Source organism: Amborella trichopoda, chromosome 8 (genome assembly GCF_054954075.1).
Source record: "Amborella trichopoda isolate Santa Cruz 75 chromosome 8, AtrichopodaSantaCruz75HAP2 v2.0, whole genome shotgun sequence".
NCBI lineage: Eukaryota > Viridiplantae > Streptophyta > Magnoliopsida > Amborellales > Amborellaceae > Amborella > Amborella trichopoda.
The window spans coordinates 35,240,190-35,255,275 of NC_142343.1; the positions used below are offsets into that span (position 1 = coordinate 35,240,190).

The 15,086-nt window shown below is 39.6% G+C and overlaps 1 protein-coding gene across 4 annotated transcripts; it reads right to left on the reverse strand.

Annotated features, from left to right (window-relative positions):
• Positions 1–1,772: 1,772 nt before the first annotated feature.
• LOC18423470 (PRA1 family protein B3) lies at positions 1,773–14,077 on the reverse strand. Of its 4 annotated transcripts, none has more exons than XR_016061204.1 (3): positions 13,090–14,077; positions 3,239–3,311; positions 1,773–2,300 (listed from the first exon to the last, which is right to left on the reverse strand). XR_016061204.1 is itself a non-coding variant. In XM_006828071.4 (2 exons), exon 1 carries the CDS (start codon positions 13,706–13,708, stop codon positions 13,106–13,108), a length of 603 nt encoding a protein of 200 aa, XP_006828134.1. In that variant the 5' UTR covers positions 13,709–14,077; the 3' UTR covers positions 1,773–2,300; positions 13,090–13,105. The 4 variants fall into 4 exon arrangements, 2 of the variants coding, with proteins under 2 accessions (XP_006828134.1, XP_020530150.1); XR_016061205.1 differs by lacking the exon at positions 1,773–2,300 and adding an exon at positions 2,878–3,145; XM_006828071.4 differs by lacking the exon at positions 3,239–3,311.
• Positions 14,078–15,086: the final 1,009 nt, after the last annotated feature.

Below are 15,086 nucleotides of genomic sequence, written 5' to 3' on the forward strand. Positions count from 1 at the left end.
GAGAATAACATCATGTACATGAAGTGTAACAAGCAAAAGGCTTTTCATGATTTTTTTTAATCATATATGATTGCATCGTAATTCGGCTCTTTTTACCAACTCGATGTTGAGGAATCCGTGGATCTAGAAATTCATTTAAGCGAATTGAACCTTCTCAAACTGTTTCTTTTTAAGAACAAAAAAGATTGTGATATCACTCACATGGAGCTATAATTGCATCTTAACCACTACTCAAATGCTACTAATTTTTTACAAAAATATATCATACCACTCCTAATAATGAAAAATACCCTTACTGAAAAAATTTTGTATTACAAAACAAAGGACAATTAGTGTAAAAAAATATTGAATACATTAAAGAAATAATAATATATATGAGTACCCTAACCCTTAAAAGAAAAGGAGAATTCATTTTCAACCAAACAATACCGCTCTTGGGATTTCCATTAGTCTTCTCCAATGCCAAACAAGTAAGACATAATGCTTTTTGTTTTAATTCCAATAATAACAATCAATGAAGATAAATCAATAAATTCAAAGTGAATTTGTTTAGATCCATATTTTCCTTTCAATAATTTATCCCAATCTTTCATTATCAATCTACTACCCTAAAGAGGTAGAGACATTCTTTGACGTTTGAAAATCACATATCAATTGGACCAATTTTTAGCATTTTTGTTTTCAAAAGACACTTAAATGGAGAAATTTTACAGTATTTCATTAACGGCTCATTACCATCCAAAGTCCATCAAACACTCACAATTATTTGATAGTATCTAAAATTTAATTTTTTACAAATCTAATTTACCTCAAATTTTGTGGGTATGTACACCATAGTAGGCGTACTTGAATAAAATATCATTAGCATCAACAAATATTTTTCCCAACAATTTAGGATCGACTACACGAATCTTAGTATGCTATTCTACTCTATTATGTGTCATACCCTCAATAAGGTTATAAATCCCTATCTTTTCTCTCTACTTCCAACCATATCTTTTTAAGCCTACTCATTGTCCTTTTTGAGTCTCGAACCAACTCACGCCGGCCAATGATGTGTTGTACTTGATTTGCACTGTACATGCCTAGCTCAACTAATTCTACTTTTTCTCATCTTATCGCCTATTTGAACTACACCTAAAATCTAAGAAAGGTGATAACCTTAAACTTTCCTTAATCCACCCCGAGCCTGATAAAGAGCTACACTGTACTAAATAGACAATCAATGTAAAACTTTACAAAAACTTTCACGAAACCAGATTAAAATATAAAAAATAATAATTTTAATAATAAAATAATAAAATTACCCCTATAAATATTTCAAGGGAATTTTTATCATTTTATTTTTAATAATTATTTTTAAAATATTTTATTTGGGTGTTAGATGGTTAGATGTACGCACGTCTCAAATTTTATAAAAATCAAATATTTGAAAAATATTAAAATTCAAATAGACTGTGGATGGTGATGAGTTGTATGAATGGAGTACGACCTCATTGGTGCTTGAAGGGCATCCTTTGTTCCAGATAGAAGGCTTCATTGAGTTCAGTGAATCCTACGAACATAGTGTGTTGTGTAGCATAACCAATGGTTTGGAGAAAAGAATGAAATGGAGAGGCCACATTCTAATTAGGAGTCAAAGCTCCCATGTAGAGGTGGCAATGGACCTAGCTAGACCTAGGACCTGACAGGTAGACCCGACCTTGGGTATGGGTATAAGTCCAAATTTTGGACCTGAAAGGTTAAGTCTAAATACAAAATCTGGACTTGAATACTATTTGGGTCCAGGACTAGCATGCCCCGACCAGTACTAGACCTGAATAATATGGGTACATGTTATGTGTGTATTCATAAATGTTGCCAATGCGTTTTTTTCTTAAGAATTTCCAGTTATTACATAAAACAATAAGGAAATGTGGGTATTCATATATGTTGTGCAATATTGTAAATGTTGCCAATAATATAAATATAATGGTACAAAAAAGGGCAAAAAATGAAGAAGAAAAAAAAGCTCATAGTTATAGGGCGGCAGGTAGACCTGGGACCCGACAGGTCTGGGTATGGGTCCAAATTTTGTACCTGAAGATCAGGTCCTAGTCGTACCAGACCCGACCTGTTACCACCCCTACTCCCATGTAAGTGACTGCATTACTTTTCTAACTTCGGCACTGATGCAACAGCAAGCAACGAATATGGTCTCCAAGAGTTCATGTATACACAACCAAAGGTATTATCCTTAACATCTCTACATATAGCTATCGTATGCCGTCTCATGGATTCTCTAATTTGAATCACCAAACCTGCCAAGCAAATGCACAGATCTAAATTTCAAACCTCCTATAATAAAACTAGCTGGTTTGACCAATGGCATCAAGGCAGTTCCCTTCAGTTGGGACCCATTCTACATTGTCAAAAGTTCGTAATGAAAAACAAGGAAGTCCACCATTAGGGGGCATATTGTAGCATGTCCCCCTAAAAAAAAACCATTGAACAACAAGCATTGAAATGCAGATGCTCACCAGGGAGCAGTTATGATACATCTAATGAGCAAGAATACACTTGAAAAAAAATCTATCAATTATCAAAGAAAAAAAGAGTGGTCAATGGTAATTTATTGTTGGTCATTAGAAGATATTTATTATTAACAATATATAATATTGAGCAGGAAGGAAATTTGGAAAATGAAACAGTTCTGGCATGAACCAATGAAAATCTGATGAGAAACTTTCCCAGGATTCATACCCCTATCCTTCATCCACTTTCCTTCGTAATCTAGAAATTCATCTATTCTCCAAATAAAAACCATTTTTCCAGATCTCATTTCTTTCTCTAATCCAATCATCTGAACATGAAATGGGCCATAATAACAGCAACTCATCCACCACAATTCTTCGAGATTCACATTTCCATTGCTAATGTCATAATTGTATCTTTATTATTAAAGTTGAATTAGCTGCTCATTTACCTCAAATTAAAATTGAGGACGTGTTCTTGTTAAAAACTACTATTTTGTATTTTTCCTGCCTCAAACAAGATCAGATCTCATTTGCATGCAAAGGAATTAGGGACGTGGGCAGACAACAGTTTTTTGACTACTCCACAACCACATCTGCAGCCTTACCTCAAATTCAGCTTTTTGACTACTCTGTCAACCACATATGCAGCATTACCTAAAATGCAATCCAAATTTGTTTTGAGGCAGCCTACAAATCCAAAGTATTAAAGTCAATTTACTGACCTGAAGTTTAGTATAAAAGGTGCCGCTGGCACCTAGGGATAGTCATATTTGTCATTCAGTAGAAGATTCAGACCTACAAAAGAAACTTCAGCAAATATACAGAATGTTCATTTTGGTAACAACAAAATTCTTATGGAAAGTTTGAATAAATTTCCACATGCTAAGTGAATGATAATATGGCAATTTGAAGGAAAACAAAGGTATAGCAAAGAAGTCATTCACAGAAAGATAGTAGTGAGGATAGGTGGAATGTGAGGAAAAAGTCCTATAGGGTGCCTGGTCTATGGAGAAGTAGCAGCATGATTGAAATAAGACCTGTAAGGGGATTAGATTTAGGTAAAGGGATGGCAGTAGGTGCAGTATTTAGAGGATAAAAGACTAACATGGGTCCATAAAAACTCCCATGCCTGTGATGGCTTGGTGCCAAGTAGTTGGTTGATTGGCCTCTCATTAGAACAGGGCGCATCAATGATCTGCTTTCCTTTTGGATGCCATAAACACAGAAAAATGGATGAATATTTCAAGGTGCAAGGATGTATAGGAATTACTCACGCAAGAATATTAACAACATTGGAGTTAAAGATTTGGTCTATAGATTGGCAGAGAGCTTCTCGTGAGAGGTTATGTAAAAATCAAAATAAAGCTAAATGGTGCAATCCTCTAAGTAAGTCCATTCAAGTCAAATTTTAGTAGCAGCTCACTTCGAAATTCCGACTCCTTAAGAGTTGGAGTCACAAAAATAGTGAAGGCTTGACGTGTGACTCGCTTGAGGCCAAGTTGGAGAAGGTTTATATGGTTCAAAAGATTTTCCTCAGCAGCTTCTGTATTCTCTTGTGACTGAGTCAACTTGTCAACTTGTAGAACGTTAAACGATGGATGAGGACCAACGTACCTTGGTGATTGCAGTTGTAATAGAGGAACTTTTTAAAGTTTACAGCTTCTTTTTATCATATTTCTTCAGAAGTTAACTAGTTCAAAACATGCCATATGTTGGTTAAGTTGCTTATCAAAACACTAAATTTTAATTTCTAATTCAAATACTTCCTATTATTATCATTTTATTGCGGGCTATACAAATTATATTCAAATTTATCATTGGTTAGAACTCTCTTCCAATGTGCATTTGCCAAAGTCTAAATGAAATCGACATGGAATCCCTATATTCCCTCTGCTCTCTTGACTCCACCTTTCCCATCCTTTGCAAGATTTCATATATCTACGCAAGCCCATTTAATATCTCTTGGATGGGACATAATTCATTTCTTTCTGCTGAATCTAGAACAAAATGGTCCAAGCATGATAGTAGTGCATCTTTTATGAAAGCTGTAAGTTCTAATTTCTATCTCCGTTTATCAGAGCACCACTAAAGAGAGTAAAATTTACATGCTATTGCAACCATCAATAAACGAATGGCTTTGCTAATAGCATGAAACTATTATGACAGCATTCTAGATATAAATATTACCGACATGCTTTCAAAGTCGAGACAAATTGTAATCTTACATTAGATTTCTCCTTTCACATTAACTTCTCCTATGACTTTTCTACCCCTTGAGGATTCAGATCATGATCATCAACATAATGCTTGTCTTAAGTTCGCCACAAACTTTTTCAGTTCTTCTCGACAAAAATAACTATTCTTATTTGAATAAGCCTACTTTATAAGTCAGGTTTATTTTCTAACAATCTGCTTAAACCAAACTCTTACACACATTAAGTAATTCAATTAATTGTGTATAAACAAAATTTCACATATTTCTAGAATCTGCCCATAGGCAACAAGCTAGAGTTCAATTCCATATTTCTCTAATTTACAATGATGTCCTTCACCAAGCCAAAATATAGAAGTAAAATATGTTGCTTCCACAGCATCACAAACTGAGCATTCACCCTGAGCTACAACATGGTTACTGTCAAAAGTGATTGTGGTTATGTTATCCATTCAATATTCAAGTATTCCCTTAGCCAGATTGCTCAACACGGACTTGCAAGAATTACACATATGGAATATGTCAAACTTTAAGAACTGCCAGAAAAATGACTTGAAGAACTTTAGATAACTTCTGAGATAAAAAAAAATCCCTGAATGAGTGAAATCTTCTCCCCCTTTATTTGAGGTCACTTCACCAAGCTCTCTTGGTTCAATGGATTTAAAGCTCACCAAAATTTATTCCATAGAAAAGAATCTCATGTGCTACTTCCCCCTTCATAAAACCAACTAGAGGGTCTACTTCAAATGAAACCCATCTACCACCTTTCAATCATATATGATTACCAATATGAGTATATGTCAAACTCATGGGATTGAGCTTTAAAAAAAGCATGCATAATTGATATATCAAGAATCCATTTCACTAAAATCTTCAAGACATCACCAAAATTTATCTGGAACTACAACAAAAAATTTCTTCTTTCCCATTTCGGATTAGTTACGGACATCATCCAAGTGAATGCAGCTAGACCAACAACAGTATAGTAGTGTTTTATCTGCCGAAATGCCAAAATATGAATCCTCATTGTTTTCTTCGCATATACAATTTTTTTTGATAACTGTTAACTTTTGTATTGATCGAAAGAATACATACAATGAGGTAAAAGTAAATCCCAGAGTACCTTAAGTAAACGGAACTCCTGGTAAAAAAGAATATGTCATCAGTCCCTATACAAAATGGGTTACAAAATTATCTCCTTACACAGTGTACTGCAAATGGACAAAAAAATAAAGAGAGTAGCTAACAAAAAATCCCAGTCCACAAAAAAACCCCGCCCCCAAAGGAAGCACGTACTCTGTAACCACCCGAAGTTGATTGCGCCTATTCTTCAACATGAGCCTTGGCTCCGTCCTTGACCATTAGATTCGCGAACCCGTTCGGCGTCCTCGAGATATGCTTCCATAAGACGGGCATATCCCTGCCAAGATGCTGAATCTCGTCATAAATAGACACAAGATACCAGGGGGGAGTAGCTTTCCTTGAAGCCCATGAAATAATGTTTGTAGCGTCTCCCTCCACCAACAGAAACTGTCCCCAAGAACGGTCAAAGTTTTGTATGCCTCTGAGTAGAGCCATTGATTCGGCGAACTGAGAGTCTTGGATGCAGAGATATTCAGAGAAGGTAAATAATACATTTTCGTGGTGATCCCTGAAAACTCGACCTGCCCTTGCATGGCCTGGGTTTCCCAAAGAGCAACCATCAAAATTCAATTTGATTACTCCTTGGGGAGGAGGTTCCTAGGCCTTTGAAACTTTATTTTTCTTTGGTTTGTGAAGTAGGATATGCTCCCACTGCAGTATAAAGGAGTCTGTAGGGATACCCTTGAAAAAATGGTGGTTTAAAGCCCAAAAGGTTACTAAGGAGGTAACCTTATGGAAGAGAAAGGGGATTAGACGGACCTATCCTTGAAATATTCTGGCATTTCTTTCTTTCCAGATAGTCCAAATTGTTGCTGCCACGGTAGCTTTCCATAGGGTCCTGCCTGCCTTCGGCCAGTGTGATGCCAAGTTCAGGGCGATAAGGTCTTTAACGGTTGGAGGTATTACCAAAAAGACCCTAAATAGTTGCAACACTAGGCACCATAGATCATCACGTTACAATGTAGGAACATGTGATTGTTCAATTGCTCTTGAATCAAGCACATGATGCACCTATTGGAATAGGGATTCCTGTCTTTTGAAGTTGATCCACGGTAAGAGCCTTGTTAGAACTTGCAATCCAGTTAAAAGTTTCCACCTTTTTGGGGGTGCAATAGACTGCCAAACCTGTGATAGAATCGAGGTTGGGTTGAGGGGGAAGGTAGGTGGTTGGATTAGCTTTTTATAGAAAGAAGTGACTGTGAACTCCCCTTTAGGAGCAGGGGACCATACCAGTTTATCTCAACCAAAGATGGGAATAAAAGTGTTGTGAAGCGTTGTGAGGAGAGAAAGGAATTCATTATATTCTCCCTCAGAAAGATTCCTTCTGAAAGTTGGATGCCAAACTCTTCTTCCTCCATCCATTCTTAACTCCTCCTGTACCGTAGCCTCTCTATTCAAAGTAATAAAGAACAAAGAGGGATAGGAGTCCCTCAACGGGGCATGGCCTATCCATAGGTTAGTCCAGAATCGCACTTTACTTCCTTCTCTTGGGTAGAATCTGATAAACTTCCTGAAAAGTTCAAGGTTGGCAATAAGGACCTCCAAACCCCTGAAGCATTAGACCAAGGTTTTTTCTCTGGGATCCAAGAGTGTTCTGGAATATTATACTTGTGTCGCAACACCTGGGCCCAAAGTGAGTCAGGTTGGGTAGCCAAGCACCACCACCATTTCCCTAAGAGGGCAAGATTTTGTTTTCTTAAGTTTCTAATCCCCATCCCGCCTTGTTGTTCAGGGAGGCGTACCTTTTCCCAGGAAATAAGGTGGAATTTGGTTTTTTCCACTTGTCCTGACCAAAGAAAGTTCCTCATGAGCTGGTCAAGATGTTTTACCACAAAGAATGGTATTTGAAAGAGGGACATCATGTACACAGGTGCATTGGCCAAAGTAGCCTTGATAAGGGTGGTTCTTCCTACTTGTGACAAGTATCTCCCTTTCCAACCAGCCAACCTTCTGTCGACCTTATCTAATGCTTTGGAGAAAAGTCTCTTTTTTGGTTTTCCGAGGCCAAGGGGAAGACCCAAGTAGGAAGTAGGGAGGTCTTCCACTTGACATGCCCAGTTTGGGATGAGCTCCCTGGTTTGGGTGATGGTGATAGCTATACTCATCATTTTCGATTTCTCCATATTAACCTCCAGTGGCAAATGGATTTCTCCATATTAACCTTGAACCCAGTGGCAAATTGGAAGCATTTGAGGTAGATTATGAGGTTTTCGACTTCGAAAGAGGAGGCATTTAAAAAGACCAGGGTGTCATCTGCGTATTGCAGATGTGACACCATAGACCCTCGACGAGAAGACTTGAAGCCTGAAAGAAGGCCAGCTTGGTGAAGACAATCTAGTGAGCGGCTGAAAACCTCAGTCGAGATAGCGAAGAGAAAAGGGGGCAGAGGGTCCCCTTGGCGTAGGCCTCTCGATGAGGGAAAATAGACTTTGGGAGTCCTATTTATGAGGATTGAAAAATTAGGGTGGGAATAACACCCTCTCATCCAAGTACGCCATCTATCTCAGAACCCCATTTGAGCCATGTCTCATCTAGTATCGACCAATTCACATGGTCGTATACTTTTTCCCAATCAATTTTAAAAATGAGACTAGGTTTTTTGGTTCGATGCCTAGAATGGATGCATTCATTTGCGATCATGGCTCCATCAAGGATTTGCCTATTTTTGATAAACGCCGACTGTGAGGGCGAGATGATCGACGGGAGGACCTCCTGAAGTCTAAAGGCCAACACTTTAGATAGAATTTTATAATCCTTAATTTTCTCAACTCCTTGGACCTTAGGAATCAGAGTAACGAAGGTGGCATTGATAGATTTGTTGAGGATACCCAGCTGGAAATACTCTACAAAGAAATTTAAGAAATCCACGTGAGAAGTATCCCAAAAAAACTTAAACGGTGCAATAGGAAATCCATCAGGCCCAGGAGCTTTGTCTTTGGCTAGGTCATCCAAAGCCTTAAAAATTTCGTCTTCAAGGAATGGACGTTCTAGCCAAGTTGCTTGTTCTTCTGAGAGGGTCAGAAAATCTTAGTCAGTCATAGCTAGTCGAGAACCAGAGGGACTTGAGTATAGGTTCTTGAAAAAATTTAAGATTGTTGATTCAATCTCCTCCGGTTGGTCTAAGACAAGGTTGTTTACTTTGATGGCACAGATTGTATTGTCCCTCCGATGACAGTTGGCAATCCTATGGAAAACGCGGGTATTGTAATCCCCAGTTTTGAGCCAGTTAACTCTTGACCTTTGGTACTTGTAGATCTCTTCTTTTTTCAAGGTGGACAAGTAATTAAGTTTGGTTTGGGTTCAGAGCTCAGCTTCAGAAGAAGATAGAAGGCGTGATTCTTCAACGCTGTTTAGGTCTTGCAGGGTCTTAAGAAGGTCAGACTTTATCTGGGAATAGTTTCCCGAAACTAATGACCTCCAGGGCTTGAGTGAGGCTTTAAGAAGTTGAATTTTCGATTGCAGTCTAAACCCAACTCTACCTTTAACTTGCACAGACAAAGAATTCCATTAGGTAGGGATCAGAGTTGAGAGAGACCTTTCCTCTAGCCAAGCCAGTTCAAATCTGAAGGGTTTAGGTCCCCTACTAAGAGGTAAGGTTGACAAGAAAATAGGGCACCGGTCAGAGACACGCTTAGGCAAGGCCATCGCATAAGAGCCCGAGAACTCTTCCTCTCATTCTGGATTAAATGGAAATCTATCCAACTTGGATAGAGAGGGTTGGGAAGAGTGATTGGACTAGGTGAATCTGTTTACTTGAAGAGGCATATCAAGGAGATCAGTCCCACAAATAAAATCAGAGAAGTCCAACATGCCCTAAGAAACCCAACTGCTGGTGTTCCGTTCATGGGACCACCTGGTAATGTTAAAGTCCCCACCCAGGCATCAGGTAGGATGAGGTAAGGCCACGATATAATCCAATTCAGACCAGAAACGCAGCCTACATGTCGAGTTACAGGGGCCATAGATGGTCGAGAATTTCCAAGCAAGGCCATCCGATAGTCTGGACAGCATAATGGTGACTAAGAAGTCCCCTAGATGTGATGATTTCAAAAGATGATCAGTTGGGTCCCAAATAACCCAAATATCCCCCGACGCTCCTACCGCAGGTAGGGCTACCCACTGGCATGGTCTTCTATCCCAAACCTGACGAACTTGGGGAAGGGAGGGCTCAGGGCACTTAGTTTTGGTTCAAGCTAGAATAGTGGGATAGTGTTTGGAAGTGAGGTCCTTAATGGCCTTTCTTTTCAAAGGTTGACCTAGACCTTTGATGTTCCAACAGACTAACTTCATGAAGAATAAGCAGGGGAGGGGAGGGAGGCAATTCTGGGTGAACGCCTCATACGACCGCTTGAAGGGGGGGGGGATAGCCCTTCAAAAGTTGAGGTGGCATGAACCGTAAAAGAGGAAAAGGGGTTGAGAAGGTCCCTCTTTCCTTTGAAACCCACCTTCATGCGGCTTTGGCGGTCGACGAGTATGAAGCGATGAGCTGGACCTTCTGGGCCATCATGCTGGAACCCCATCACGCTGTACATGTCTTTCATCCTTTCTAAGTCACGGTCAGACCCTTCCCCATCGACCCCCTCAACTCCTGGGTTTTCTGAGGGGGGAGAGAAGGGAGTAGAAGAATCCTCTAGTGGTGGGTTAAAGTCATCCCCATCGAACTCCCCGTCTAAAGCCACGGACGAGAGGGGAGAGATGAGCTGGGACAGAAGCCTCGAACATGTCCATCTCCTGCTAATGGGGTGAAGGGGAAGGGGAGAAAGACGGGTAGAGATCAGAAGGAACGGCAGGAGAAACACAGAGTTGGGAGGCAGAGGAGGAAAGAGGGGTACGAGGGAAAAAACCCGGGAAGACGGAAGGAGAAGTGTGGGTAACGTGAGATGGAGAAGTAGCACGGAAGGCGGTCGGGGGGAGGTAGGTAAGGTAGTGGGAGACCTCAACAGATTGGTGGGACAGACAAAAAAAGCCCCATAACAGTGATGGGGGGAATGCACCCTGTGCACCTAACAATGTGGGGACACTAACCAGGGGGTAGTCCACAGAAGGGTAAGCAAAGGGGGGATACTCTGGTTCCCAAAGGGGGAGGGGAGGAAGAATCCATGAGGGGAGAAGGGAAAGACAATAGGCCAGGAGCGGAAGGAGAGTGGGAATCAGTCACGGAGGGTTCCTTAGAAGAGGGAGAAGGGTTGCAGAGCTGAGGTAGAGAAAGAGAGGAAGCGAGTGAAGAAGAAGTTGAGGGAGGGGGAGGAAGAACTGAAGAGGCAAAAGAAAGAGGACCCGACAGGAAAGACGAAGGCTGCATGCCGTCATAAGGACACGTGGCAACCCGGGAGGGAGGCGAAGAGGCCAGGGGAGGCTCGAGGTCAACAATTAGCATCAATTATGAGTTCACCAAATTGATTTCACCACCTTTCATACTACAATCAACATATCTCTCTAATAATGATATTGATATTAAGCATTACATCAATAAATATAATAAATAATAAATATGAAAGCTATAATAAATTAGTATGAATTATCCCATATCACACAATTCTCCACAAAAGTCTCTTAGAGTATTCCTCTATAATAAAGGGACACAAAAGAAGCTCTTACAAACATTAAGCCAAAGCGAAAGGCTCTCATCCCTGAGTCACTAGAATCACAAAAACCAACTAAAAAAATGCCACTGCATACCAAGGCAAATTCTAGAAAGCCTCTCACACTTGAAAACCTAAAAAAAAGCGACTGCATACTAGGGTAAATTCTAAAAAGGTTCTCACACTTGAAAACCTATGTTTTCCCAGTGAGGTTTCACATAGACAAGTTTAAGAACACCCTCACTAGCCTAGTGCAAATAGCCTTCATCAAAGTCTTCAAAGGCTAGAGATTCATGAAGCTATCCACTACTATCATCCTATGGGTCAAGCCGTCCATTCTATATATAGACTAAAAACTCGTTGGCATAAATGGCTAGAGATTCATGACATTCGTAATGTAGAGCCTAAGCCTCAAGCAGTTCATATACGCACTTGATAACAATCTTGTTGTATCTACTTTCTCATGGAAGTTGTGCACGAACAAAGGTCCCATGAGGCAGACCAAGTTCATGAGCACAATAAAAGAAATTTCAAAAGGGCTAAAAAAATTCAATTTCAATGGATGTAAGAGAAAAGTGAGAGAATTATGTCACATTGTTTCAGAAGACGATACATTCTCTTTTTGAAGTGTCTAACTTAGATAATATTGCAACCTGAGTCAGATGTCACAACTCCTAGGCAATTTTACTAGATGCCTAAGAAGTATTGTGGTATTGACATGTGCGATCTTGCTATATCACAGAGAATGGATAAACTGAAAAGCATCATGACAAGCAAACTTAATAAGTATAAAGTTTAACCAGCATCCAGCAGTCTCGCATTAAGAAAATGCCAGAGATCATTTAGGGCCAACTATGAATAACATAAATTGATACAATTTCTATCAAAGGTGAAGTTTGGTTCCAATCAAAGATGAGTGAACATAAGTTTTAATTTAATGGTATTTCTAGAAACTCAACCCTGATCATGATTTGTGTTTTTTTTTTTATCCACACTGGTTCCCTTAACTTGGTAGATTAAGAACTAAAATATCTTGGCCATGGGAGTCCACCCATTTGCAAGTCAGAATGTACAACGTACAAAGTGCACAATTCAATAACAAGGCGGCTGTTGAAAACTTCATAAGATCGGAAAAATAAAACAAAAAATCACAAATAAAAAATCACAGAGGGGGAGAAAATGATCAAAACTGCATATAGCAAAAATTACCAAATAAAAGAAAACATAAAAAACCAACCCATGTTAAACCAAATCGAGAGAGAGAGAGAGAGAGAGAGAGAGAGAGAGAGAGAGAGAGAGAGAGAGAGAGAGAGAGAGAGAGAGAGAGAGAGAGAGAGAGACCGGATGATAGAAGCCTGCATATTCATGTCGTCTTTAAAAAATATCACATATGAATGACTCGACTAAGTACTCAGAATGAACAATATTCAAGAAGACGTGGCCAATTCCAAAAGCTACCCAAAAAAAAAAAGAGATCCAACCAAAAGTTCATGTGAGAGAGAGACGGAGAGGAAATAATTCTCTGATCGCCAAAATCAGGCAAACGAAAAAGGAACAGAGCAAAAATTACAGATCAGGCCTATAACATAACATAAAATGAAGCAAAGAGAAGCTTTAATTCAACGAAGAAGGAAACCTTAGCTTCTGGATCCTCAAACATGCGCAGCCACAACAGGTGCAGGTGTAGCAGCCCCTCCAAGGAATGACAAGAACCCACCAGAGGACTCCTGCTCGTCAAGGAACAAATCCTCAGGCACACGAAAAGCACCATGAGCGCATACGATGGCGAGCCCAAACATGAGAGCAGAAATGAGCAGAGACCCAACACTCGTCAAGAACACCACAATCACAGTGAGCAGAACCATGATGCCCAGAACCTCTCTATCACTGAAGGATCGATTGAAGAGAATCAAAGGCTCAGTCCTGAAAAAGTACAGGAAGATCCATCCAGCCAGTAAACAAACGAGCATGAAGAGAGAGACTGGATGAGAAACCAGGCTGATCGCTAGGGCACCACACAAGAGAATAAGGTAATTGATGCGAAAGTAGGTCCAATTCTTCCGAATTCGAGCAGTGGCTTCAGAGAGAGTATCAGGCTTTGAGAGCTGGTTTCGATCCAACAGCTCCATCCATGGCCGACGCTGAGCCAGGGAAGCACGTGCTCCATCCGAGAGGCGAGCAAAGAATGCACGGGCAGCGGGTGTTGTTGCAATGGCCGTGCCCTGGGACACTGGTAAGGGGCTCTGTGTCGCCATTGGTGATGGATTTGATAAACTCTAGAAATTTGCGGGAAGTTAGCGGGGCAAAGGGGGTGTGGGGGGGGGGGGAGGGGGGCGTGTAAGATCTGCGTTCTTTGTTGAAGATCTCTACCTTCTGAAACCCTAGAAAAGACCAGAATGATGCTAGATCTGTACCTTTTGGAAACCCTAGAGAGGAAGAAATGGACGATCCGTACCTTCTGAACTCCTAGAAAAGGAAGGCTTTAGCTTCTGAAAAATGAAACAGAAGATACCCTAAAAAGTTCAGGAGAAAGGGAGATCTGAAACTACCAAAACCCAAGAAATCTCTCCCTGAAATTTTTAGAAAACCCTAGAAAAATTGTTCGTTAACTCTTAAAAAGCCCTAGACAATTTCAGCGAAGGTGGAGGGTTCTTTATCTTAAGAGAACCCTCGAAAAGCAGAAGAGGAAACGTTGGGATCACGGAGATGGAAGCGGCACCGTTGGGTGAGAGCGCTCGGCGATGTGGCAGGACTTGAGCCGTGGGATTGAGGGACGGAAGCGATGAGATTTGACCCTTCTTCAACGCGTGAAAGGACGGTTGGTCTGAACTCGATCCGTGGTTTCTTATAGGAGAGAAGAGGGAAGCAAACGAAATAATAGGAAAATCGTTTGATAGGGCTGCGGGCCTATCAACGTAACTAACGCCTCCGCTGGTACCCCATAAAAACAACAATTGTTTCATGCGGGCTGGACCTCATTTCTACAATATGCAGTCAATAGGTGGTCCATCTACAATCAATTGTAGTGTGCTGTCAAAATATTTTTTCATATAATTATTACTTTTAGTTTTTAAATTTTATTTTATTTCGTATTCATGATGGCCATATTAAAGATTATATATTCTCTAAAAATTAAGATCAAATTATATTTAAAAAATATATTTATTGCCAAACACGCATTTCGGCATGCGTGGGCTTGGCCGCATGCTAACCGCATCCCATAAAAAAATTACAATTCAATTACTGGAAAACCTTTATATGGATCTCAGCTTGAACATTATTTTTTGTAAAAATAAAAAATAAAAAAAATTCAAGTTCTAAAAATAGTGTATATTATATTAAATTATCTACATCATCTATTTACCACTACAAATAAGTGTTCATAGATATGCAAGATCGGTATTTTTTCCAAAAATAATGGCCGTAACATAATTTCAAAGATTGTCTTATTATAATAGAATTGTTACATGAAATCACTCCATCATATATACATTAGTAAAAAGCACATGCTTTGCACGTGATTAAAAAAACCTTGACTGTCAAATAAAAAACAACAAACAATTTTAGGTAAAAAATAGAATATATATATATATATATTAAATTGCTTAATTTAACTAATAGGAAAATTTACTA

Bases quoted from the DNA above. Each gene is read 5' to 3' on its own strand.
- LOC18423470 (XM_006828071.4), bottom strand. From the start codon at position 13,708: ATGGCGACACAGAGCCCCTTACCAGTGTCCCAGGGCACGGCCATTGCA.